General features: G+C 43.7%; 1 protein-coding gene across 2 annotated transcripts in view; it reads left to right on the forward strand.

The window, feature by feature from the left end:
• VOPP1 (VOPP1 WW domain binding protein) overlaps positions 1 to 25,844 on the forward strand; it is a 130,177-nt gene that overhangs the window by 52,922 nt on the left and 51,411 nt on the right. For both annotated transcript variants that reach the window (XM_064290205.1, XM_010587151.3), the window contains one exon: positions 19,820 to 19,878. In XM_064290205.1, the coding sequence (XP_064146275.1) occupies positions 19,820 to 19,878 (59 nt within the window). Of the gene's footprint in view, positions 1 to 19,819; positions 19,879 to 25,844 lie in introns of those variants that run through there.

Raw genomic sequence — 25,844 nt, forward strand, 5'->3', positions numbered from 1 at the left:
CAGAGATACAACTGGTAAATTTAAGATGCACTGGTAAATTTAAGTCCCAGGGAACAGCACACAACTTTCTGGGTCAAAGAGGTGGCAGGAGGTACTCAGCATGAAATGAGGTGGTGGCATGGGATGAGGTGGACACAAAAGGCCAGGCTACTTACAAGGCTGTATTGGGAAGCCAATAAAGTCTTCTAAGCAAGGGAGTGGCAAAATGAGATTTGTGATTCTAAAATACAACTTTATCAGTTTACATATGATTGCAATATATATTAATTTACATATCAAGCATGCACTCCATAACCATTATCATTGTATTGATGACTGAGAAGGGAAGACAGATGTGGACCTGGGATTAGAATGAGCACCATCAGCATCCACACAATTAGCCTTGTTGCTGTCTTTGCTTATTCTACATCCAACTTCCCGCTTCTTAATCTCCCTTTTGGGGAATTTCCTTGGTGTGTAGTGGAGTGTTCTTTGAGTCAGCAGGGGCCCTGCAGTCTGTAGAAGCTGAGAGTTGAAAGTTTCCAGGGCAGCCTGAGTCTGGGTTGGGAAAGTTCCCTGATGCCATGTCTTACAGTGCTGCCATTTCCCCTTTTGTGACTAAAAAAAGCAGATGGGAGACAACACACAATCAATAATGCTGGTCCCTTAGGCAGACTCAGAATAGGGGTTTTCCTTTTTTGGTACCAGTTTGACCCCGTGTGTGTCCGAATAGAACTGGCTGCATAGGGTTTTCAGTGGCTTATTTTTCAGAAGTAGATCACCAGGCCTTTCTTCTGAGGTACCTGTAGGTAGACTCAAATCACCAATCTTTTGGCCGAGTGTGTTAACTGTAGCACCAAGGGTCTTCCTTATTGGTACAGGGCAGTCTACATCACAGAAGTATTATACATTATGGCTCTGGAAGCACCATTGAGAAGCTTCTTGTGTGTGTGTTGGAGTTGGGGGTGGGGGATGGACAGTGGTGACCTTCCCAAGAGGAGAAGGTGGGTTTTTGCTGGCACCCTTGGGATGCCACCCTGTGAGAAAATGAAGCTGGCTCTCCAGATCCATCCATAGACACAGCACAGAGTGGTTAAGCCTTCAACCTTTTGTGTAATTTCATGTCGTTTATCTGGTTGGAGATCAGCCCTTAATTGAACCAGATATTAGGAAGCTTTCACTTGAGTTTTTATTTATCAGAAACGATCAAGTTGACCGGGTTGAGAATATATATAGAACAGGAACTAAAATCACCTTTCCGGAACTCATGCTCTCAGTTCTAATGATTTTAACTTATCTTTATATAGAACTTGAGAATTACGTGAGTACTTTCAGATGCATAGTGTGTGGCTGCAATGTGGAACAGCCTTTCTCTTTCCCCTAAAATTTTGTCTTAGAAAGTCTAGATGCTTAAAATTTATAATTAAATCAATTCGTAATTGGAGAGAGAGAACGTCTTCTAGGCTCACGGAAGTAGCTTTTGAATGCCAGATTTAATGAAAATTTGTGGGATCAGAATTGAGAGAGTGTGAAATTTGGTGGTCATGAGAAAGAATGAGAGACGTATACCATGGCAGCGTCTGTTAATACTCTCCTTGGAAGAAAGTGGAAACAGGGTATGCGATAAGCCATAGAGAGTTTCATCGAAAGGGGAATAGGTCCCCTCAAGGTTTCTTGTGTTCCATTTTCCCACCAACTACTAGTTGCCATCATTTGGACTCCTACCCATGGCAACTCCATGTGTGTTAGAGTAAACTCTGCTTCATATGGTTTTCAATGGATGAATTCCCACCCCCAGGTAGATTGCCAGGCCTTTCTTCCAGGTTGCCTCTGGGTAGACTGGAACCTCCAGCATTTTGGTTAGCAGCTGAGTGTGTTAACCATTTACATACCAGGGCCCTATTACCAAGCTGGAGATGGTCTTGGCTATGGCAATAACTAGTGCAGTTCCTAAGCTTCTAGTTTGTTCTGATTCATTACAGATTGATCACAGGCTCTATGTGCCCACTATCCATGGAGACATGAAAATAGGTTGCTGTGAATTTTAACAACTGGATCTTTAGGTTGAGTTTTATTTGACCATAATTTTCAAGAATAAACACACACAATCCAGAACAGAGCAGTGAGTCAGGAGGCACGTGTCATAATTGTCGTGTGCCAGGCACTCTGCATGCTTTATCTCCTTTAAACCTGAAGACAAAGCAGGAATACTTCTCTCCATTTTATAGATGGAGGGTTAAAACTTAGTGGTGTTATGTAATCTAACCAGGGGCATGTACCTGTTCAGGTGCTGAGCCAGGCAGTCTCACACCTTTATTCTAGCAAGTCATGTTTAGTCTCTTGAATGTGGGTGACACCCCCATTTGTCCAGCCTCTAGTCATACTTGTCAAGTCTCAGCTCTTATCAATCTCCTGTGCCCATTATGGTTAGAATCCCATACCAGAAATTTATAAGTCGTCAGAGATCCAACACATTTTCCTTCTGAAATATAAGTCAGGTAGGGAGGGTGGTGCAGAACCTAAGTTAGGAAATCCTTATCCCTTCTGCCATCATTTTGTTCTCGGAGCTGCTGTACTTATTCATCTTTTTGGGCCTTTCTGTCTGTAAAAGGTGAGAAATTGACGTTTTCTCCTTTGTGTGGTAGTCAAGTTTTGAATCTGCTGACGAAGATTCAGGCCCTACCGGAGAAGAATAGCCTTAGTCTATATCTCAGTTATCCCCTTTTTGGGGGCCTGTGTGATTGTCTTAGTTACCTAGTGCTGCTGTAACTCAAATACCACACGTGGGTGGCTTTAAAGAACAGAATTTTTTTTTCTCAGATTTTAGGATGCTACAAAAGAGTCCTTGGTAGTGCAATGGTTAAGCACTCTGCTGCTAACTGAAAGCCTGGCAGTTCAAATGCACAGCTGCTCCGCAGGGGAAAAGACCTGGCATTCTGTTCCCACAAAGACTCTAGTCTAGGAAGTCTTTTAGGGCAGTTGTACACTGTCCTATAGGGTCACTGTGAGTTGGAATCACCTGGAAGGCACACAACAACAACAAGAGGCTAGAAGTCCAGATTCAGGGTGCCAGCTCCCAGTGAAGGCTCTCTCTCTGTCAGTTGTAGGGGGAGGTCCTTGTCCTCAGTCTCCCCCGGGGTCTAGGAGCTTCTTAGCGCAGGGATCCCAGGTCCAAAGAACACACTTTGTTTCCAGTGCTTCTCTTTTGGTAGTAATGAGGTCCCTCTGCTCTCTGCTCGATTCTATCTTTTATCTCAAAAGAGATTGACTCAAGATACAACCTAATCTTGTAGATTGAGTCCTGCCTCATTAAGGTCACAGAGGTTAGGATTTACAACACATAGGTAATTACCTCAGATCACAGAATGGTGGCCAACCACACAGTTCTGGGAGTCATGGCCTAGCCAAGTTGACACACATTTTTTGTGGGGGGGAGTGGGGGAGAGACACAATCCAATCTGTAACAACACCGTGTAATGATATGACTCATTAGCATAACAAAGAAAACTCTATTTTCAAACATAATTATACCCACAGATTTAGGGGTTGAGATTCCAACACATTTTTTTAATCATATTCCTATGATGTCATCAAAGCAGGGTGCCCAAATTAAATATCAGGGGGTTGCAGAGCTGATGTGTTTACTTTTTGTTCAAAACATAGCTCTTACACTCTGTGCAGTAACATTGACAAGGGTGCCTTTCCTGGATTAAGCCCTTAGGGAGAGCATCTGAAGGTTTCATCTCTGTTCAGTGCTTTTGTTGGAACTGGGCCATAACCAAGGTTGATTATATTCATTTGTTGCAAGCAAATAACAGTAGCGGTGCTATTTCCATCTGTTATCACTGCTTTCAGACCATTCTAATTAAATCTCCCAGTCATCAGTTTTTGAATGAATGATGCTTTATGGCATTTGGAAAATTTGCCACATAAACCTTTTTGGCTGTGGCCCACGCATTCATTTCATGTTGTTCGATGCCTGAAAGTTGCACCTCAGAGTATTTTTAGCAGCTTAACACTCTTTTTGGAGTAAAAAAGGTTGGTTTCATGGTTTGCCCTCTGGATGAGCTTTGGGCTCCTCTGCTTTGTGAATTGTTTGTCGTGGGTTAGCCATTCCGAGCACAAAGAGGTGCAGTCTCCTTAGCAAAGCTGTTAGGCTCCCTGGCATTTTGGTTTTGCTCCTGGAGATGTAGCTAGTGATAGTGTTGAGAATTGAGGGATGCTGAAAGGTATGGCTCTAGTAGCTTATAAGAGGTTATTGAGGGGGGGCGGGGTAGGTGTGGAGTCTTTCATGTGGATTCAGTCGGAGTTGTAGCGTTATCCTAGACAGTGAATGAATGCCTAAAATAAGCGTCATTCCAGTTCCCTGTGAGAGGTGTGGTGAATATTCCAAAGGATGGCATGAATTGTGGTGGCACAGAGAATTGCATGATCTATGCACTGCCAGAGAAAATGTGCAGACTTGGGAAACCACCAGACCTTGGGTCAAATCCCAACTCTCTGCTTGCTCCCTGTGTTACCATGGCCATGTAATTCACCTCTTCAAAACTTAGTTTGCTCATTTGTAAATGGGCATACTGCCTAACTTCCAGGGTTGTTCTGATGATTTCAGATGAAAACCACCTGGTGGATAATAGGTATTCCTTAAGCTGCTATTTTTTATGTTTTAATTGAGCTAAAATGAAAAGATTCTCTACATCATTAATCCTTAGGGAAATGCCAGTTAAAACCACAATGAAATACCACTGTATACTCACTAAAATGGCTAATAAAAAAAAACAAAACAAATAGTAGGGACAACTTTAGGAGCCCTAATACATGGCATAAACAGTATACAAAACATTATTAACAGTGCAGAAGAGAAACTAGATACCTGGGAGCTCCTAAAAGTCAAACACCTATGCACGTCCAAAGACTTCACCAAAAGAGTAAAAGGATTACCTACAGACTGGGAAAAGGTTTTTAGCTATGACATTTCTGATCAGCGCCTGATCTCTAAAATCTATGTGATACTGCAAAAAACTCAACTACAAAAAGACAAAGAACCCAGTTAAAAAATGGGCAAAAGATATGAACAGGCACTTCACTAAAGAAGATATTCAGGTAGTTAACGGATATGTGAGGAAGTGCTCACGATCATTAGCCATTAGAGAAATGCAAATCAAAACTTCAATGAGATTCCATCTCACTCCAACAAGGCTGGCATGAATCCAAAAAACACAAAATAATAAATGTTGGAGAGGCTGTGGAGAGACTGGAACACTTAATACGTTGCTGGTGGGAATGTAAAATGGTACAACCACTTTGGAAGTCGATTTGGCGCTTCCTTAAAAAACTAGAAATAGAATTACCATATGACCCAGCAGTCCCACTCCTTGGAATATATCCTAGAGAAATAAGAGCCTTTACACGAACAGATATATGCACACCCATGTTCATTGCAGCACTGTTTACAATAGCAAAAAGATGGAAGCAACCAAGGTGCCCATCAACGGATGAATGGATAAATAAATTATGGTATATCCACACAATGGAATACTATGCATCGATAAAGAACAATGATGAAACCGTGAATCATTTCATAACATGGAGAAATCTGGAAGGCATTATGCTGAGTGAAATGAGTCAGTTGCAAAAGGACAAATATTGTATAAGACTACAGTTATAAGAACTTGAGAAATAGTTTAAACATAGAAGAAAATACTCTTTGATGGTTACGAGAAGGGGGAGACAGGGAGGGAGAGGGATTTTCACTAATTAGATAGTAGATAAGAACTATTTTAGGTGAAGGGGAAGACAACACACAATACAGGAGAGGTCAGCACAACCGGACTAAACCAAAAGCAAAGAAGTTTCCTGAATAAACTGAATGCTTCAAAGGCCAGCGTAGCACGGGCAGGGTTTTGGGGACCAATTGGCATAATAAAATCTATTAAGAAAACATTCCACATCCCACTTTGCAGAGTGGTGTCTGGGGTCTTAAATGCTAGCAAGCAGCCATCTAAGATGCATCAATTGGTCTCAACACACCTGGATCAAAGGAGAATGAAGAACAACAAAGACACAAGGTAATTATGAGCCCAGGAGACAGAAAGGGCCACATAAATCAGAGACTACATCAGCCTGAGACGAGAAGAACTAGATGGTGCCCAGCTACAACTGATGACTGCTGAGATGAGAAGAACTAGGTGGTGCCCAGCTATAAGTGATGACTGCCCTGACAGGGAACACAACAGAGAACCCCTGAGAGAGCAGGAGAGCAGTGGGATGTAGACCCCAAATTCTCATAAAAAGACCAGACTTAATGGTCTGACTGAGACTGGAAGGACTCTGGTGGTCATGGTCCCCAGACCTTCTGTTAGCTCAAGACAGGAACTATCCCCAAAGCCAACTCTCCAGACAGGGATTGAACTGGACAATGGGATAGAAAATGATACTGGTGAAGAATGAGCTTCTTGGATCAAGTAGACAAGAGACTATGCTGGCATCTCCTGTCTGGTGGGGAGATGAGAGGGCAGAGGGGGTCAGAAGCTGGCCAAATGGACATGAAAAGAAGGAGTGGAGGGAAGGAGTGTGCTGTCTCAATTAGGAATATATAGCAAGGCGTATATAAATTTTTGTATGAGAGACTGACTTGATTTGTAAAGTTTCACTTAAACCACAATAAAAATTAAAAAAAAAAAAGACAGTAAGTTGGTGAGGATATGGAGAAACTGAAACTCTTATACATTTCTGCTTTGAAAACTGTTCGGCAGTTCCTCAAAAAGTTAAACATAGAGTTACCATATAATCTAGCAATTCCACCCCTAGGTGTCTACCCAAGAATTGAAAACATCTGCCAATACAAAGACTTGTGCACGAATGTTCATAGCAGTATTATTCATAGTAGACAAAATGAGGAAACAGCCTGTTATGGATTGGATTTTGTCGCCTAAATATATATGTTGTAAATCCTGACTCCTGTACCTGTGGTTATGTTCCCCTTTGGGAGTGGGTTTTCTTTGATAATGAGGCAGTATTAGTGTAGGATGTGTCTTAATCTCTTTGGAGATTTTATAAAAGAGCAGATTAAGCAAGCAAATAGAGATGGGGGAAGATAGATACCAGGCCACATGAAGATCACCAAGGGATGGAGGAACAGAAGCTGAAAAGTGACAAGGACCTTCCTCTAGACAGAGAGAGAGCCTTTCCCTAGAGCAGGTACTCTGAATTTGGACTTGTAGCCTCCTAAACTGTGAGAAAATAAATGTCTGTTCGTTCAAGCCACCCACTTGTGGCATTTCTGTTATAGCAGCACTGGGTAACTAAGACAAAACCCAAATGTCCATTAGCTGTTGAATGGATGAACCAAATATGTAATGTCCATGCAATGTGTCATGTCTCTTTATTCCACAATACAGAGGAATGAACTGCTAATACATGCAATAACATGGGGGAAAGACTCCAGACAGAGAAGACTAGAAATTGTATGATTTCACTTAATTGAATTTTGGGACATTGATAATTGTATTTCAAAAAATGGCATGGTTTTCAGAACTTATGTTCAAATGGGCACAAGGAGGAGCAGCTGAGTGCTTGAGTGTGTTTTGATCCTTTCAGTGCATCCCATCCTTTGCACTAATCTAGGATCCTTATGTGCCCCTTTCCTCTCGCCACAGCAACTTCTGATTGTTATTAGAGAGATTTAGGACTCAAGTAGGGAGATATTTTTAAGGTAACCCAAGATAAATTGCACTGTTCAAATATTAACACTATAAATTTAGAATTATGTTCTTCCATTCTTTTTCCTATGAATATATATTTAAAAAAAAAAAAACCCTGTTGCCAGGCAAGGTCATGGAAACTCCATAGACACATCCAAATTCCCTGAGGGACTGAATTGCTGAGCTGAGGCTCGGGGAACATCTAGCTCAATTGGCATAACATAGTTTATAAAGAAAATGTTCTACACTCTACTTTGGTGAGTAGCGTCTGGGGTCTTAAAAGCCTGTGAGCAGCCATCTAGGATACTCCACTGGTCTCACCCCTTTGAGAGCAAGAAATAATGAAGAAAACTAAAGATATAAGGGAAAGATTAGTCCAAAGGACTAATGGGCCACAACTACCATGGCCTTCACCAGATTGAGTCAGTACAACTAGATGGTACCCAGCTTCCACCACGGACTGCTCCGACAAGGATCACAATAGAGAGTCCCAGACAGAGCTGGAGAAAAATGTAGAACGAAATCCTAACTCGAAAAGAAAAACCAGACTTACTGGCCTGACAGAGACTGGAGAAACCCTGAGAGTACAGCCCCCAGACACCCTTTCAGCTCAATAATGAAGTCACTCCTGAAGTTCACCCTTCAGCCAAAGATTGGACAGGCCCATAAAACAAAATGAGATTAAAGGGACACTCCAGCCCTGGGGCAGGGACTGGAAGGCAGGAGGGGACAGGAAAGCTGGTAATAGGGAACCCAAGGTTGAGAAGGGAGAATCTTGACATGTTGTGGGATTGTTAACCAATGTCATAAAACAATATGTGTACTAACTGTTTAATGAGAACTGTCCTGGTTGCGAAGCGGTTAAGAGGTATGGCCACTAACTAAAAGGTCAGCAGTTTGAATCCACCAGTCGCTCCTTCGAAACCCTATGGGGCAGTTCTATTCTGTCCTGTAGTCATTGGAACTGACTCGTTAGCCCCTACAACAACAACAATATATTTAGTTTTGCATAGTTGCGTACAGTTAAATATATGTAATGTGTTTTGAAATTAACTGTGCAAAATGAGTATTTCCATGATGTTAAACTTTTTACGAATTCAGTATTAGTTGCCGACTGTGTGAGTATTTAAGGAACTCTGGTGGTGCAGTGGTTAAGTGCTTGGCTGCTAATCGAAAGATCAGTAGCTCAGACTCAGCCTGCTGCCATAAAGGGTACAGCCTTGAAAACCCTGTGGAACAGATCTACTGTCCTATAGGGTCGCTATGAGTCGGAATCAGTGCAACGGCAGTAGGTTTTTGGTTCGGTGTATTTGTTTCTGTACACCCTTTCTAGCTTTGTATATTATTTTTCACAGACTTTGCTCATCTGTTAGCTTTTATTTAATTTCTAATTGGATAATGCTCACTTTTGTTAACTAGCTATATTTCTTTGTTTTAGGTATCTCTCCATACTCACTTTGTATTTCTTTATTGGACAAATAAGTGGTTTGGTTTTTAAATTAAAATTTAATTCACATTTAAAAATAAAATGTTAAGGGTCACCTACAGACGACTTGGAGACCAGCCGTCAACATATACAATGAAAAAAATCACCACTAATGCCACCAATAATTTGTTATTAGTATTTTGGTACATGTCTTTCCACATTTTCTCTTTTCTATGATGGATAAAAGATGCCCTGGTGGCATCGTGGCTAAGTGCTTGGCTGCTAAATGAAAGGTCAGTGGTTTGAACCCACCAGCCACTCCGCAGGAGGAAGATGTGGCAGTCTGCTTCCTTAAATATTGTAGCCTCGGAAACCCTACGGGGCACGTCTACCCTGCTCTGTAGGGTTGCTATGAGTCAAGATTGACTCGACAGCAGTGGGTTTTTGTTTTTCATGATGTATAGCAAAATTCTGCCATCCTAGACATACTATTTTTTTTTTCTTACCAAAAAGTTCCCATACCATTATATATTTCTGTCCAATCTGATATTCAGTAAATGTCTATTAATATGTCTTTTGGACATATTATAACTTTATTAACCAAACCTGTATTTCAAAATTGTTATTTCCAGTTTTTTTAATTAAAAAATTTATTCCCAATGGTTAATATTATCTCCATTGGATAAGTACTACAACTGCAGTAGCCCTGAAAAGTTGTGTATATTTTCAGGGCTTTTGATATGTATTGAAAAATTGTCCTCCTGTGACATAATTTATGTTCCCAACAGCATTATGTGGTATTTCTTCATGTTATCATCAACAGTTGATACTAGCTGTTTTTGTTATTTTTTAATTGCCAGTTTGATAGTTAAAAACCATACCATTGTAATTTTGTAATTTGTATTTCTTTTGATTATGAGTGAATTTTATCTTTTAAAATATGGTCATTGGCTTTTTGTATTTCTTCTGTGAAGAATTTTCATATCCATTATTTAATTTTCCTTTTGAGATTTTTATCTTTTTTTTTTTTTTTTACTGCTTTGTATGAGCATTTAATTATTTAAAGATTTTAACCTTATCGTATTGGAATATTTCCCTCCATTGTTTGCCTTTTAATTTCGGCTGTTGATTAATTTTTGCCTCCTGGTGTATGAGGATCTTTACGGACTGAATTAGGGACCTTGAGGAAATCTGCTCCCTCTACCTTTCTTTTATTAAAGACCAAAGCAAACAAACACAGAAGTGTTATTCAGAGGAAGTTATGAGCGTTCACAGGTTTCCCAGGGATATACAGTTGGGACTAATTGTGTGTCTCGGAGTCTCCATTCTCCCAGAATCTTCGAGATATCAGCAGACAGTGCTGTATCCCTGACGGTCATTTGCTGGCAATGCATGTATTGCTGATGTGTTTTCTTCTATCGAACAGTTGAGGACCTTTTATTCCCTTTTTCTTCAGATCCCTGCTTTCTGCCCTTTTAGCAACGATATTTGTGATATCCTGCTTCCATCTGAAAAAAATTAAGGTTCCTTGAAGAATGAGGTGTTTCTGAAAAACAGAATGTCCAAAAATCTAGGGATTAAGTAATTAACACTTAGGGGATTGATTAAAATTCCAATACAAGGATTTAAGGCCTGATTTCCTATTTAGTATTTGAAGTTCAGAAACCTTGAGCTAATTACCTGTCATTCCTCTATAAATCCTAGCCCTGCTTTGAACAGGACCCTTGCTGCCCTCTGCCTCTGTCCACGGTCCTGAACATCAAACCTGCCAGCGGCCAGGAGGCTCCCTTTGTTCAGAGTCTGTGCTGAGTGTAAAGTGAACACTTTAATTGGGCAGGAACTGAAAGCAGCTAGGATCTCATTGCTGTGTGTGTCAAGTTCAGCCTTTGATGAATGTGAAAGCAGCTCCGGGGCATGGCAGGGTGCCTCTCCCATTCCACAAAGAGGGGGTCCCCAGGCTGATCCTCCCAGGTCTTCCCTCCACTCCAGAGGAAATTGTGGGCTATTGCCCCAGGACAGACTAGCTAAAACTGTAACTATGCTAAGTAAAATCAGGATCTTTATTCTCTGTGTGTCAGTGGGACTAGTTGTGTTTTTGAAGTGCTAGTTTGCTCGTTTGTCTGCTATTCATGTAAAGATCCCACTCCACCTCCCACACTGAACAGAAGGATAAATTGGAATTTAGATGAAGTCCACATTGTTTTGAATTCTTTATAGCTTTCCTCTTCACTCCTTTGTGTCCAAAGCCACAGATTTCAATTTTCTCAGAGTTCACCATATCTTATTGTGGAACAACTGTTCTTTTAACGTGGAATAGAAAAGAATGTACCATTTTATTCTGGAATGGCAACCTGTGTCCTCCCATATTCAGTACAGAGAGATGTCGAATAATTTATGTCAACATGAGGATTACTAGAGGGGATTAGCAAGGATTTGCTCTTTGGGACTTATTTAGATCCGGGCTAACTATGAGTGACTATATTTAGTGGGGCTTAACTGCGCATATATGGAGCCCTGGTTAAGAGTTTGACTGCTAACCAAAAATGTTGGCAGTTTGAATCCACCGGTTGCTCCTTAGAAACCCTATGGGGCAGTTCTACCCTGTCCTATAGGATTGCTATGAGTCAGTATTGACTCGGCAGCAACGGGTTTGGGGGTTTTTTTGGGGGGGGGGACTACATGTATGGAGGCCTGGTGGTGTGGTGGTTATGAGTTTGACTCCTTGGAAACCCTAGGGGGCAGTTCTACTCTGGCCTGTGTAGAACTGTGAGTCGGAATCAACTTGACAGCAATGGGTTTGGTTTTGGTTTTTAACTACATGTATAGTTGTCCTAGTCCTGGGTGCAGACTTCTCACAGGCCTTTCAAGTTTAAATCTCAGTTGTAATCCTTACAGCAGATGCCTCCTCACAATCCTCCCTACTCTGCTTTGTTAACAGTTTTAAATTGTATATTGCTTTCTTTATGATCTTTTCGAGAAGTGCATGCCTGTGCTTATATGCTTGTCATTGCCCCTGTCATACACACGGAAGGGAATTTGTGTTATGAGCTCCTTGAGCACCCCTGTTTGCCCAGAACCGAGGACAGGGACCTGAGTACAGAGGGTGCTTCATCCAGTAGAAAGAGCTGGTATTCCCTGACAAATCTACTTTCTGTTTTTGTAGATGGTCAGACCTTCAGAAACCATGCTAGCATCTTTGAAAAATGGATAGATCTACTTTCAGGGAGTGGGCATAAAACCCAGAAATTGATTCTTTTTCTTCTTAGTTTATACACATTTTGAACTTTTTTTTTTGGAGTACGGCTTGTTTTTTAAGGGGATTTTAGAAAACTGAATATTATACACATATAAGGTATCGCGTGTTTAGAAAATTTGTTCTCTGCACGTTTGGAAGCTTTGCTTCTGCTTAGATGATAAAGGATCACAGTAAAAGGATCTTTGGAAGTCATTTGTTGCAGAGAGTTAAAAAAGCTGGCTTCAAGACACAGTTAGGGACAGAGATGCGAGCTGGCTGTGTGATTTGCTCACATATGCCTCCTATCTGGCTGGGCATTGTGATACATATGATCTCAGTTCTTTATAAAGCATCTTTAAATTAGCAGGGAAGAGTGTAGTTCTTGTTTTAGAAATAAGGAAGCTGAGATTCAGACTGACTGGCAACATGGCTGGTAGGTGGCAGTTGAGATCACAACCCAGTTCTCTGGTTCTCTAGTTTATCCTTCCCTATGTGGGTCCCTCTTTGCCTCCAGCTTGCTTGCTCCTTTTATTGTAGTGTCAAAAGAGCCCTGGTGGTGCAGTGGTTAAGCGTTCAGCTGCTAACCAAAAGGATAGTGGTTTGAACGCACCAGCTACTCTGCAGAAGAGGGATGTGGCAGTCTGCTTCTGTGAAGATTTACAGCCTTGGAACCCTATAGGATCGCTGTAAGTCAGAATCAACTTGACAACAACAGGTTTGGTTTTTTGATTTAATGCAGTGTCAAGTTCCTCAGGTAGTGCAAATGGCTAAGCACTTGACTGAAAAGTTCCTGGTTCAAACCCACCCGGAGATGTCTTGGAAGATAGGCCTGGTGATCTGCTTTCGAAAGGTCACAGCCGTGAAACCCTACAGAGCAGTTCCACTCTGCACACGTGGAGTCACCATGAGTTGGCATCGACTCCATCGCTACAATACTAACAACAGTACAGTGTCTATCTTCTGCTTTCCCCCATCCCGCTCATCCACTTGCTTGTGAAGGCCAGCTCTGAGAGCATACCAGCTCTGAGAGCCCACCAGCTCTGAGAGCCCACCAGCTCTGAGAGCCTACCAGTGTTTGGGGGTACTGAGGAAATCCCCCTTACTCATCCCTTCCAAACTCCCCTTTTGACCACATCTGCACCGCTCTAACTGTCTGGCTGTGCCCTGAATCCTGGGGCTAAGGCTAGATTAAGTGTTTGAACTTGGTAGTCCAGTTGTGGCTTTCCCACTGGACTTTGATTGGGAGTCTCTGGCCCTCTTGCCTGGATTATTTCCAGCAGGACTTTCCATCTCCAGCACATGCCATATGGAACCCAACCTCCATTCTCACTAGACTGGTTTTACAGGTTGGTTTGACACTTGGTGTGCAGTTAGCAAACATTTACTGAAGCAAAAGCTCAACAATGAAAACTATCAGATCCTCTCAGTCTGCATTCAGTGTTTTTCACTGGATTAATGAGATATGTGACTTGAGTTCTTCATCTTATCCAGCAGTAAAATGCAATAATGCCACATGTTAACTTTGGTGGGATATTGTATGTATTGTTACAATATTGAAATCCCTTAGAAGAAAACTGTTACAGAAGTCCAGCCACCAAAAATGAAGAGATTTCCTATATAGTAGCAAATTTCAAAAGTTTAAACTAATTTCTGTGGTTACAAGTGAATCTACATCTCAGTGCTAGGTAGCTCTGTTTAAAAGGCTTTTTCTCTTCTGTTTCCTGAAATGTGCCCATAACATTTCCTTAAGGGAACTTTTTACAAAGGAACAAATGATGTGGGGTCAGTATTTTTCAAAATATGTTTTCTGTGGGGATATCATAGTGAAAATATTAGTAAATAACTATAGATACAGAGTAACCAGCAAGTAGGCACCAGTGAAGTCACTGAATATCTCAGAAAAATGTCAGAAAGAAATTTTGGGGAAGTCAGAGGAAGAGTGGGGAGTAATGGTGCCCTTAGCATCTGATGGCACCAAGGAGGGGAGCCTAGAGGAGACGGTATGTTCCTTAGAATTTTCTTGTGAGCGCTAATATCTCAGGTGCCTGCACGGCTTGGTTGCACCTGGCAAAGAAAATGATGTGTGCGATAGTCTTTCGTCAGTGTTTGTAGTCTGAGTTTTTTTTTGTGTTTAATTCTTTTGTACTTAATTTTTTTAATATGAAAAACATTTAGGTGGGTGATGGATGGGTGGGTGGGTGAGTGGATGTACGGACGGATGGACAGATAGCGTCTGTAGAGTCAGCTCTGACTCATGGCAACCTTATATACAACAGAACAAAACATTACTTGGTCCTGTATCATTCCCATGATTGCCAGCATGTTCAAGTCCATCTTTGTGGTTATTGTGCCAATCCATCTCACCAAAGTTCTCCCTCGCCCTTGCTGGCCCTCTCCTTCACCAAACAGGATGCCTTCCTCCCATGATTGATCCCTCCTGATGATGTGTCCAAGGCAAGCGAATTGGACAGTGTACTGTTGCAATCCATAAGGTTTTCATTGGCTAATTTTCTAAAGTAGATCACCAGGCCTTTCTTAGTCTGGAAGCTCAGCTGAAACCTGCCTACCACGAGTGACCTTGTTAGATTTTGAAATACTGGTGGAATTGCTTCCAGCATCACAGAAACACCTAAGCCACCATAAAACACAAAACAAACTGAAAAGCAGATGGTAGGAAAAAAAAAAAAAGGTTCAAATTCAAACTATGTAAAAAAGTATACTTAGAGACATCTCATACTCACCCCCATCTCTGCCAGCCTACCCTACCATGCCCCATAGGGTAACCACTTTCATTAGTTTTTACCATACCCTTCTTTGGTTCTTTTTGTAAAAAAAAAAAAAAAAAAAAAAAGGCCCAAATGTAGAGTTTTCCTTTTACGTGAAAGGTAGCATCCTTTTGCATATTGCTTTTTCACTTAACACGGTGCCTGGGAAATCATTCCGTATCAGTTCACAGAAATCTGCGTTGATTTTGGCTGCGTATTACTGCTTTGTGTGGACACACTATCCTTTGCTTAACCAGCCTTCTACGAATGAGAATTTATGTTCTTTCCAGGATTTTGCTATTAGAAATAATGCCACAATAAATAACCTTGTACATAAGGTGTTCCATATTCATGGAGGGAACTCCTCAATGATTAAAGAGTAAAAGCCTTAGTGGGTTTCCAGATGTTCCTAAACTTCCTTCCTTCCCAGTAGCAGTATATGAGAGTGCCTAGGACTTGTGCTGGCTGTAATAGCTCAGTGCTTTTATATAACCTTTTGTAGCTTTAAAACCCATGCATATACTTACATATACACTTATGTATATACTCACATGTATTGTGTGTGTTCTCATTATTGTAACAGTGTGGTAGAGTCAGCTGTGAGTGTGGAGGAAGTGGAGGCTGGGAGAGCTTAAACCCACTGCCGTCCATTTGGTCCCAACTCATAGCGACCTTATAGGACAGAGTAAGTAGAACTGCCCCATAAGGTTCCAAGGCTATAAATCTTTACAGAAACAGACTGTCACATCTTTCTCCTGCAGAGCAGCTGGTGGGTTTGAACCACTGGCCTTTCGATAAGCAGTTGAGCCTTAACCACTGCATCACGAGGACTCCTCTTCCCAAAGTCTCTTGGCCTGTTAATTGCACAGCCGGGAGCCACAGCAGGCCCTTTACAGTTGACTCTGGTTCTCTTTCTACCGTCCTGTAGTCTTGAGGTGAGGCAGTAGTGGTTCAGTGGCAGAATTCTTGCCTTCCACGTGGGAGACGTGAGTTCGATGTCTGGCAAAAGCTCCTCACGTGCATCCACCACCCGCCTGTCAGTGGAAGCTTGTGTGTTGCTATGATGCCAAACAGGTTTCAGCAGAGCATCCAGGTGAAGACAGACTAGGAAGAGAGGTCTCTCCTGTTGATCTATTTCTGAAAATCAGCCATTGAAAATCCTATAGATCACAATGGTCTGATCTGCAGCCAGTCGTGGGGGTGGCACAGGACCAGGCAGTGTTCCATCCCGTGCATGGGGTCGCGGTAAGTCGGAGGCCAACGCAATGACAGCTAACGAGAACAGCAACACCGTACTCTGGGGACAGCACCGGAACAGGCTGGAGGTGGACAGAGTCGGTTCTTAGGTTGATTAGTCTAGGGGAACCAAAGCTGATTTGAGTTTTAATTTTGCCGCCACTAGGAAGCTTTGTGACACCCACTAGGGACCCCAGATTTTCAATCTACGAAATGGTATTCCTGATATTCATATGGAGCCGTTGTGGCCCAGTGGGTAAGAGCTCGGCTGCCAACCAAAAGATCGGCAGTTCAAATTCACCGGCCGCTCCGTGGAAACCCTATGGGGCAGTTCTACTCTGTCCTATAGGGTCGCTATGAGTCGGAACCAACTCAACAGCAACAGGTTTAATATTCATAGATTCCAGAGACAGTGTGAATTCAAAAGTGGGAAGCACGTGGCCATTTGGAAGAAAAAAGTGCTTTCTAAAATGCAGCACGTTAACGCTCCTTTTGTTACTACCTTAAGAGTTAGAGGTTGTGGTTTTGGGGTACCAGAGAAGTGGCAGTTTCCGATGAGGGAGCGCTTTAAGTTAAGGGAAATCCCCTAAGTGGCTGTGAAAGCCAGGTGGCATCCTTTACTTCCCAGGCTCACTTGCTTCTGGTCTGTGGGGATGAACCCAGTGGCGATGCCCGCAGGAGTGGCCAGGCAGCAGTATGCCCGCAGGAGTGGCCAGGCAGCAGTATGCCCGCAGGAGTGGCCAGGCAGCAGTATGCCCGCAGGAGTGGCCAGGCAGCAGTATGCCCGCAGGAGTGGCCAGGCAGCAGTATGCCCGCAGGAGTGGCCAGGCAGCAGTATGCCCGCAGGAGTGGCCAGGCAGCAGTATGCCCGCAGGAGTGGCCAGGCAGCAGTATGCCCGCAGGAGTGGCCAGGCAGCAGTATGCCCGCAGGAGTGGCCAGGCAGCAGTATGCCCGCAGGAGTGGCCAGGCAGCAGTATGCCCGCAGGAGTGGCCAGGCAGCAGTATGCCCGCAGGAGTGGCCAGGCAGCAGTATGCCCGCAGGAGTGGCCAGGCAGCAGTATGCCCGCAGGAGTGGCCAGGCAGCAGTATGCCCGCAGGAGTGGCCAGGCAGCAGTATGCCCGCAGGAGTGGCCAGGCAGCAGTATGCCCGCAGGAGTGGCCAGGCAGCAGTATGCCCGCAGGAGTGGCCAGGCAGCAGTATGCCCGCAGGAGTGGCCAGGCAGCAGTATGCCCGCAGGAGTGGCCAGGCAGCAGTATGCCCGCAGGAGTGGCCAGGCAGCAGTATGCCCGCAGGAGTGGCCAGGCAGCAGTATGGGAGGCTCTCTCAGGCCTGAGTGTGGGGTGCACAGAGCTTTGGTGCTGGCTAGGACTTAAAAAAAACAACCCACTGCCGTCCAGTCGATTCCGACCCATAGCTAGGGGAGGCTATTTCTTGATTGTACAGAGATTGATGGTCAAATTCCAAAAAAGTTTGCCATCTCCGGCTATGATGGAGAATAACGGAAGAAGCATTTAAAATACACATGGAGGGAAGAGCCAGTTTCTCAGTATGTAACTGAAGACTCTGGCAAAATGAATTGTAATTTGGAGCAGGAGACCTGAAATTGCTCTTCCCTGCCAAAATAAATTGATTTCTTCGGCTGTCTGAACTTCATTTCTTGAACTGGACAGGAGCTAACCCAGTCTAAATTAAACTCGCTTTCCATTAATAAAACTGGGTCACTTGAGGCTGCCTGAGTGTGCTTCTGTGTCTTAAAGCGCATTCAGAAAACCCCCATATTCTCTCCCATATTTTCATAGCCTGTGTAATGGGACCTGCATAACACATCATTTATATTTGTGATAGATGTGGAGGATCAATGTGTGTGTTAGCGTTGGGGTCTGTTTCTGAGCTTCATTAGCACTGCTGGGCCAACTGTGTGCAGTTATACAGTGGTGGGAGGGCCTCGTCCTACCCTGCTATAATAATCCGGAAACCAAACTCATTGCCATTGAGTTGATTCAGACTCATGGTGACCCCATGTGTTACAGAGTAGAGCCACTCCATAGGGTTTTCTTGGCTGTGATCTTTACAGAAGCAGATTGCCAGCTCTTTCTTCTATGATGTCGCTAATTAGGTTTGAACCACCAACCTTTAGGTTAGCAGCTGACTGCCAGGTCTTTCTTCCGTGCCACCCAGGGACCTAGGAAGGGATCCCGGGGGAAGGCACTGATAGGGAGCTGACCACAGCTCAGTGTCTGGCCCCATCTCTGCCCCTGCCTAGCTGCCTGCTCTGGGAGCCTAACCTTGGACCACATAATTCACCCAACGGAGTCCCTAGGTGGTACAAACAGTTAATGTGCATGGCTGCTAACCAAAAGGTTGGACTTTGAGTTTACCCAGAGGCACCTTGGAAGAAAGGCCTGGCGATCTACTTCCAAAAAACCAGCCATTGAAAACTGTATGGAGCACAGTTCTCCTGTGACACACATGGGGTCACCTTAAGTCAGACTCAACTCGACAGCAACTGGCAACTGGTTTTACCTCCCAAAAATAAAAAAAGGCTGTGTTTTCACTCTGCCCCTTCCCAATTTTATATAAATAGAAAACTTTTTATATTTGATTTTTATATAAAAGTGTTGTATTTGCAAGCTTTTATTTACATGTAGGAGCCAGTACAGTGGATCATGGAGGTTAGGAAGCTGTAATTAAACAAATGTGAAGACATGAGTGAAATAATTTGAGAGAAGCCTTGTCCAGATAGGTCAGAGCATTTCTGCATGGCATTCTTTCTCACTGAGAAGGTGATGGCCCCGGGCTTGCTGGCACTTGTTGGAGGTAGGGGGGAGACAGAGGGATTCAAGGCCCCTGCACGAGTGCACTGAGCTGCCTCCTCAGCTGGTGCCGATGGGCCTGCAGCCCTCTGGGGCTCTGAGTCCCCTCTGCAGTGGCAGGTACTGGGTTTACGGGGAAAGGACCAGGGGCGGCATCCTTGTTCCCCTCTTTTCTCTTTCTCATGCCTGAGCATGAGAGAGGACAGGGTGCTGCTGAGAGAATCCTCAATGTAAAGATGTAGAAAGCTGTGGGAAACTGCCTTTCAAAAGTGAAAACTGGGGGAAATGGAAATCTATATAGTACTTTATTTCTAGCACCCTTTAGATATCGGACATGTACTACCATGTGGATTTTAAAAAATGGATTGTCTTTCATTTAGTTAATAAATGAACTGATCATGCCCAGTGTCTTTAGAGATGTGAAAGGCTGGGAAAATCAATAGAAAAATAGATATTTTCCTTCCTATTTTAAAAAATTGAAGAAGTAAAAAGTCACAAGGAAGGGAATGAGTCTCTCTCTACTTTGTGCTCTCCTCTTAGCCCCAGCCTGTCACCCATTTAAGTTCTATCCTCTCATCCTTCCTTGTGACATTGTGAGGTCTTTTCAACCATAAGCTGATAATTTACCACTGACCAAGTTTCTCTTCCTTCTCTTTCCAGTGCACAGAGGCCAAAAAGCATTGCTGGTATTTTGAAGGACTTTATCCGACGTATTATATGTGAGTATTTGCCCTCTTCCATGTGTCTGACTCTGGCCACATCTTTCTCTGGGAATCATGTCTGTGCTGGGCACAGGACTACACTATGTGATAGAGAAAGCACAGGCTTTGCCCACCCTCCACCCTGCTTTCAGCTCCGCCACTGCTAGTTCATGAGCAAGTGACCTCGCCTTCAGATTAACCTACTGATCAGTCCCTTTGAGGACCATATGAACTAATGTGTGCTCTGTTCTGTAGTGCAAATCAGCTCATACATGACTGGCACAAAGGGGTGAGATAACTGAGTAAGGCAGAAGTTAGGTTGGTTTAGTCACAATTTTTCCTAGGCAGAGGGAGTGAGGGTATGGGGGTAGAATGCTGCCCTTCGGCAGGATGGAGAAAAAGTCCTTGGCGCAGCTGCTGTGGTGGTGTGTGTGTGTGCTCATGTATGTGTGTATATGGGTACATGTGTGTTTGTGCATACATGTATGTATATGTGTGTTTGTGAACATGTGCACGTGTGCATGCATGTATAAGTGTGTATAGAGGTGCCCTGGTGGTGAATGGTTAAGCGCTCAGCTGCTAACCAAAAGATCGGTAGTTCAAACACACCTAGCAGCTCCACAGAAGAGACCTGGCAATCTGCTCCCGTACAGATTACAGCCTGGGAAACCCTATGGGACAGTTCTACTCTGTCCTATAGGGTTGCTATAAGCTGGAATTGGCTCAATGGCACACAACAACAACAGTAACGTGTGTATATATGCATTAGTATGCGTGTGTGTGTGTGTGTAGAATCACAGCAACCACCTGCCCCCAGGGTCCCCTTCAGGACAGTTGCAGTGACAACCTGGTGTGGCTCCTGGCTCTTGGCCAGTTATGTTTCTTTCTGTGTCCACCTCAGCTCAGCCAGCCTTTCTCCTCCATCGTTTTTATGTATTTTTAATAGACACCGTGGTCGGCCCCAGCTATGCTGACCCACCTGCCTCGGTGATCAGATTCTCTCTCCAGGTTACCACTGATTGTTTTTGACTGTGTTTTGAAGTTCCATAGGTTTTGAATGAAATGTCCCAAACAAAATTCCCCAGAAGATCTGTATCATTAGTATAGAATTTTGCCAAACATGAGATTTTTCAGGAATGCATAGATCACAATAACGGTATATATTCTAGCATATGAGTGTTCACAAAATGCTTTTAGTATCTATGGGGATGGGACAGTAAGTACGTAATCACAGCTAAGATAAGTCAATGAGGGTTATTTCTTCATTGGCCAGCAAATAAATTTTTCTTATGTCTTTCTTGGGGATTGTCTGATCTTGAGGCGACCAGTGTAGGAAGAGGGAGGTTGCCTGTCTGTGAGTGGGGGCGAAGGGCAGGGAACTTGGAGAGTTTCATTGCCTTGGTTCCAAACTGACAAGAGGAGTCCTTGATGCTCTACATTGTGGGAGTCCTGGCAGAAAGCCTCCACAGCTGCAAGAAGACAAAACCCACTTGGAAAATAAAGCAGCAGTATAGGGACTTAGACACTAATTAAAGAGTTGTCAGGTTGCAGAAAAATGGTTATGGGGTAACCAGGAGGTAATATATTTGGATTCTCTGTACGATAAATTTTCGTCAGTAAGCTTTATTTCCTTGACTCAGCTTCTTTCCCAAATATGGATCAACCATGCCTTCTCTGTGACAGTCCTTGAAAAAGGATATTTCTCAAGGTGTTTTATAGATCAGCTGATGAACCATTTTCTGGTTTTTGTGAGATTGGGAGCCAGGGTTCGTTGTTGTTCTTGTATTTATTTGGGCATTTGTTCCTTTATTCATACAGTGTTCGGTAAATATTTTTAAAACAGTTAATCTGTTTCTACATTAACCTAGATGTTGTTGTTGTTGTTAGTTGTCTGTTGAGTTGGCTCCAGCTTCTGGTGACCCCAAGTACAATACAACATAAAGAAACATTGCCTAGCCCTGTGCCATCTTCAGGATCATTGACATGTTAGAGTCCATTGTTGTGGCCATTGTGCATTTTGAGTTCCTTTCAACCTAGAGGGCTCATCTTCCAGCACTATACCAGACAATAATTCTGTTGTGATCCATAGGGTTTTCACTGGCTAATTTTCAGGAGCAGGTTACCAGGTCTTTCTTCCTAGTCTGTCTTGGTCTGGAAGCTCCACTTGAAACCTGTCCACCATGGGTGACCCTTCTGGTATTTGAAATATTGGTGTCATAACTTCTAGCATCAAAGCAACATGCAAGCCACCACAGTCTGACAGTCTGACAGACGGGTGGTGGTTGAGCTAGATAAGAAAGATCAAAGACAAGCCATGCTCTTGTCACTGAGACCTGCTGATGTGGTCTCCTGTAACCTCTCTCCTCCCACTTCCTGTGGTGGGAGGAATGGTCCAGAGCCCTTCAAATGTGCAATACTGAAAAGTTAAAAGTCAGTTCAGCATAAAAATTACAACAGGTAACACTCATTGGGCACTTACTATAGGCCAGGCAGTGTCGTATGTCCTTTGCATGAATTAATACCATTTAACCTCATTGCTACTTGGAAACTCCAACCATGCAGACTAGCCTTCTTGATTTTACCTCTGATCTTTCTGTCTCTTCCTCTGTGTTACCACTGTCTTCATCCAACTCCGGACCTTCCTTATAAAGAAATATTTGTCACAGTTATTGTTGTCAGTTGTTGTCAAGTCAGTTACAATTTACAGCGACCCCATGTGTGCAGAGTAGAACTCCTCCATACGGTTTTCAAGGTTGTGACCTTTCAGAAGCAGATGGCCAGGCCTGTCTGCCGAGGCACCTCTGGGTGGGTTTGAACCGGCAGCCTTGTCTAGTAGTCGAGTGCGTAACCATTTGTGCCATCAAGGGACTCCTTCAGGCTTTTCTAATGCTCCCCTGAGCCATCACAGTGACTTTGTCATGGCCCTCTTCCAGCCCCTTCTCCATCCAGTTCTCACTTCTTCATAAATTATTGAAATTTTCATGTCACTTATTTGCTTAAAAACACAAAGAACAAAGCCCAACTTCTTAGCCACTATTGGTAGGAGGTTTCCAAGAGACTTGGCTTTATTTCCTTTCTTGACTGTGAATCCCATGAAGGCAAGGACCATGCCTTATACGTGTTTGAATTCCTGTGCCTGGGACAGTGCCTAATACACAGTGGCCATTCCTTAGAGTTGAGTAAATGCCACGTCTCCTTCCCGTCCTGCCACACAGTTGATATGTGACTGCTCTTGGTCAGTTGCCGGTTCTCTGCCTGGCCAACTCCTCATTGCCTGGAAAGCAGTCTACGACCAAATTCTCCCTGTCAGAATTCGGCACTTCTTCCTCGTCACAGCTCTGATATGGTACCTTGTGTTCTTGGCTGACAGCACTTCACGTGCTGTATGGTATCTTGTGTGTGTGCTTCCGGGGTGGAGGGCACCATCTGCTCATTTAACCCCAGTGATTTGCACAGCATGTGGCACTGGATGTTTGTCATCCTGACTGTGCGCTTTATTTTCTACCAGCTTCGTCTCCCAGTTTTTATTTCCCATCCTCTGGCACCCCCTTTGCCTAGGCATAGGTTCTAATGTTTGGGCTCCAGAATCCAAAAGATCAGGTCCAGATACTTGCTCTATTGTGGACTAGCTCTTTGACCTGGTCAATTAGTTTCTTCCTGTCTAAAATGTGGACATGAACGGTGACCTTCTAGGTTTATAGCACAGTGCCTGCACATGGCGGCTGTGAAATCATATGATACACATATACACAGGAGCCGCTGGGGGGTGCAAATGGCTGACACACTCAGCTGAGAGAATGGAGGTACAGGTTTACCCAGAGGCACCTTGGAAGAAAAGCCTGGAGTTCCTTCCAAAAAAATCAGCCATTGGAAATCCTATGGAACATGGTCGTGCTCTGACACACGTGGGGTTGCCACGAGTCAGAGTCACCTCGATGGCAACTGGTTTTGGTTATGTACACACACAAGGTCAACTTGCGTCTCTGCTGAGTACGTGTGTGCAGCTAGTTCTCTTACACACTGAACTTGCCACTTCCCTGCACCCACAGGGGGTGTCACAGCTATGGCCATGTGACGGTGCCAAGGAGAAGAGGTGCTTTTTCCAGCAACCAGTGCACACTGAGTGGCTCTTTGGTACTCTAGGCAGTAGGGATATTTAACACGGAAAAGCTCTTCTCCCTACTTTCAATTGAGTTGAGGTGACGATGCATTTTTATCCGCGGGGAATGAGGAGAAGTTGATTAGCTGTATTCTCTTCCATCCAAGCTGTCTTGCTCAGTGATAGATTTGCTGCAGGCCAGATGGTAGCCACGAAAGGGTCATAACCTCTACTGGAAGCGTATGGAAGACATGGCGGCCCCGAGAGTTAATCTCTTGGGAGCCTTGCTGTTCTTCCCTGAGGCAGCCTGCATTGTGGTGTCTGCAGAGTTGGCACTGGTTGTGGTGCAGGTAGGGAAAACTCCTGTCCAGCTCACGTTCACCCTGCCTCTTGGAGCTAGGTCAAGATCCAGAGGCCAGACTCAGGGCCATGTTGTCTTTACACTGTACCAGGTCACCTCTTGACAAGTGTTTAGTGTGCAAGGTGCTGTTTTAGAGCCTGTGACGGCTGCAATTCATGCACTTTGTCTACAAATATTTGTTCAGTGTCTGCCATGTGTCAGCTGCTGGGGATACTGTGATGTCAAGACAGAGAAGGTACTTGTGCCTCAGGGAGGTGCAGCATAATAATGTGGGAATGACTATTTCTGAAGCATCTTTTACATTAAATTTAAAGAAAACATTGACTTATAACAGATCTCATTTTTTAAAAAATGCATTTTCAGAATATTTTCCCCTTCATTTCTTCTGGGCAAAGTGCTCTATGTCGCATTCTTCAAAATAGGTAATTTCTTAAAGATACGTTGGCTCAAGATGGCGTCCTTTTCTTCTGTTGTAGAATTTTTCCCCCTGCATAAAATGTGTTCCAAATGATACCTCTGTTCTGTGGTTGTAACTTACCACGTGGAATGCATTGGGTTGCCAGCATCTTGGCTGCAAACTTCTTTCAGAGATCTGATCCTTATATTTGAAAATCTAATTTCGTTTTGTCTCACCAGAAATCCCATATGGCCTGCCTTCTACTTCTCTTTCTGCTTGTTCCTGAATCTCCTCCCAGCATTACTGTTATTAAGATAATGGAGCCTAATTTTTTAAAAAGATAATGAGGTTTCCACTGTAGCTACCTAGACATACAGAACCACTCTCACCTGTTCTGATACATTTTTTTAAAATGCTAAATAATAACTCTTTTTCTGCCCTTTCCCTTCGTCAAGGTTTTTTCAGTTCTTTAATTTGGTATTTTATCTGTCTTAAGCTGGAAGACAGCATATGCATATATACAAACAACATCATCCCTTATTTCGAAGAAAAAGTCCCTTTGGAATCTGAACAGAGGAGCAGCATGGATTTCAAACCCTTCTGCCATTCTTCTTTCTCTCCCTCTACCCTTGACTTCACCCCCTGTCATTTCTGTCCGCAGGCTGCCCTTTCAAAAGCTCTTAATTAAAGTGTGCCTTTTTTTGTACCTTGGTTCAGGGCTTCCCAGATATCTCCTTGTAGCTACAGCATGGTTTAAAAATAGCAGGTGGTCACGTGGCCTCACAAACCCGGTTCCTTTGCTTTCATTCTCTTCCTGAACCGTTCTTACCAACGACTTTCTGCACCTGCTCGCACGGCCCCTTCATGTGGTCAGCCAGCCGGGAGCGCAGTGTGAGTGGTGGCAAAGCATGAGGCGAGAAGGGAACGGCAGAACCCTGCCAAGGAAGACATCATGGGGCTGCACCGACCCAAAGGAACACTCCTTCCTCTCTGTGTAGAGTCCAGAAAGCGCTGCAGACCAAAGTGACCTTTGTCAGAGAGGAGTGTAAATATGTTTTAATCTCCTGAAGCTCACTTTGATGCCAGACTGGCTTCCAGAAGCACTGAGAGTTCTTTCTCCCTTGTCC

The sequence above is a fragment of the Loxodonta africana genome, chromosome 8 (genome assembly GCF_030014295.1).
Source record: "Loxodonta africana isolate mLoxAfr1 chromosome 8, mLoxAfr1.hap2, whole genome shotgun sequence".
NCBI classification, from domain to species: domain Eukaryota; kingdom Metazoa; phylum Chordata; class Mammalia; order Proboscidea; family Elephantidae; genus Loxodonta; species Loxodonta africana.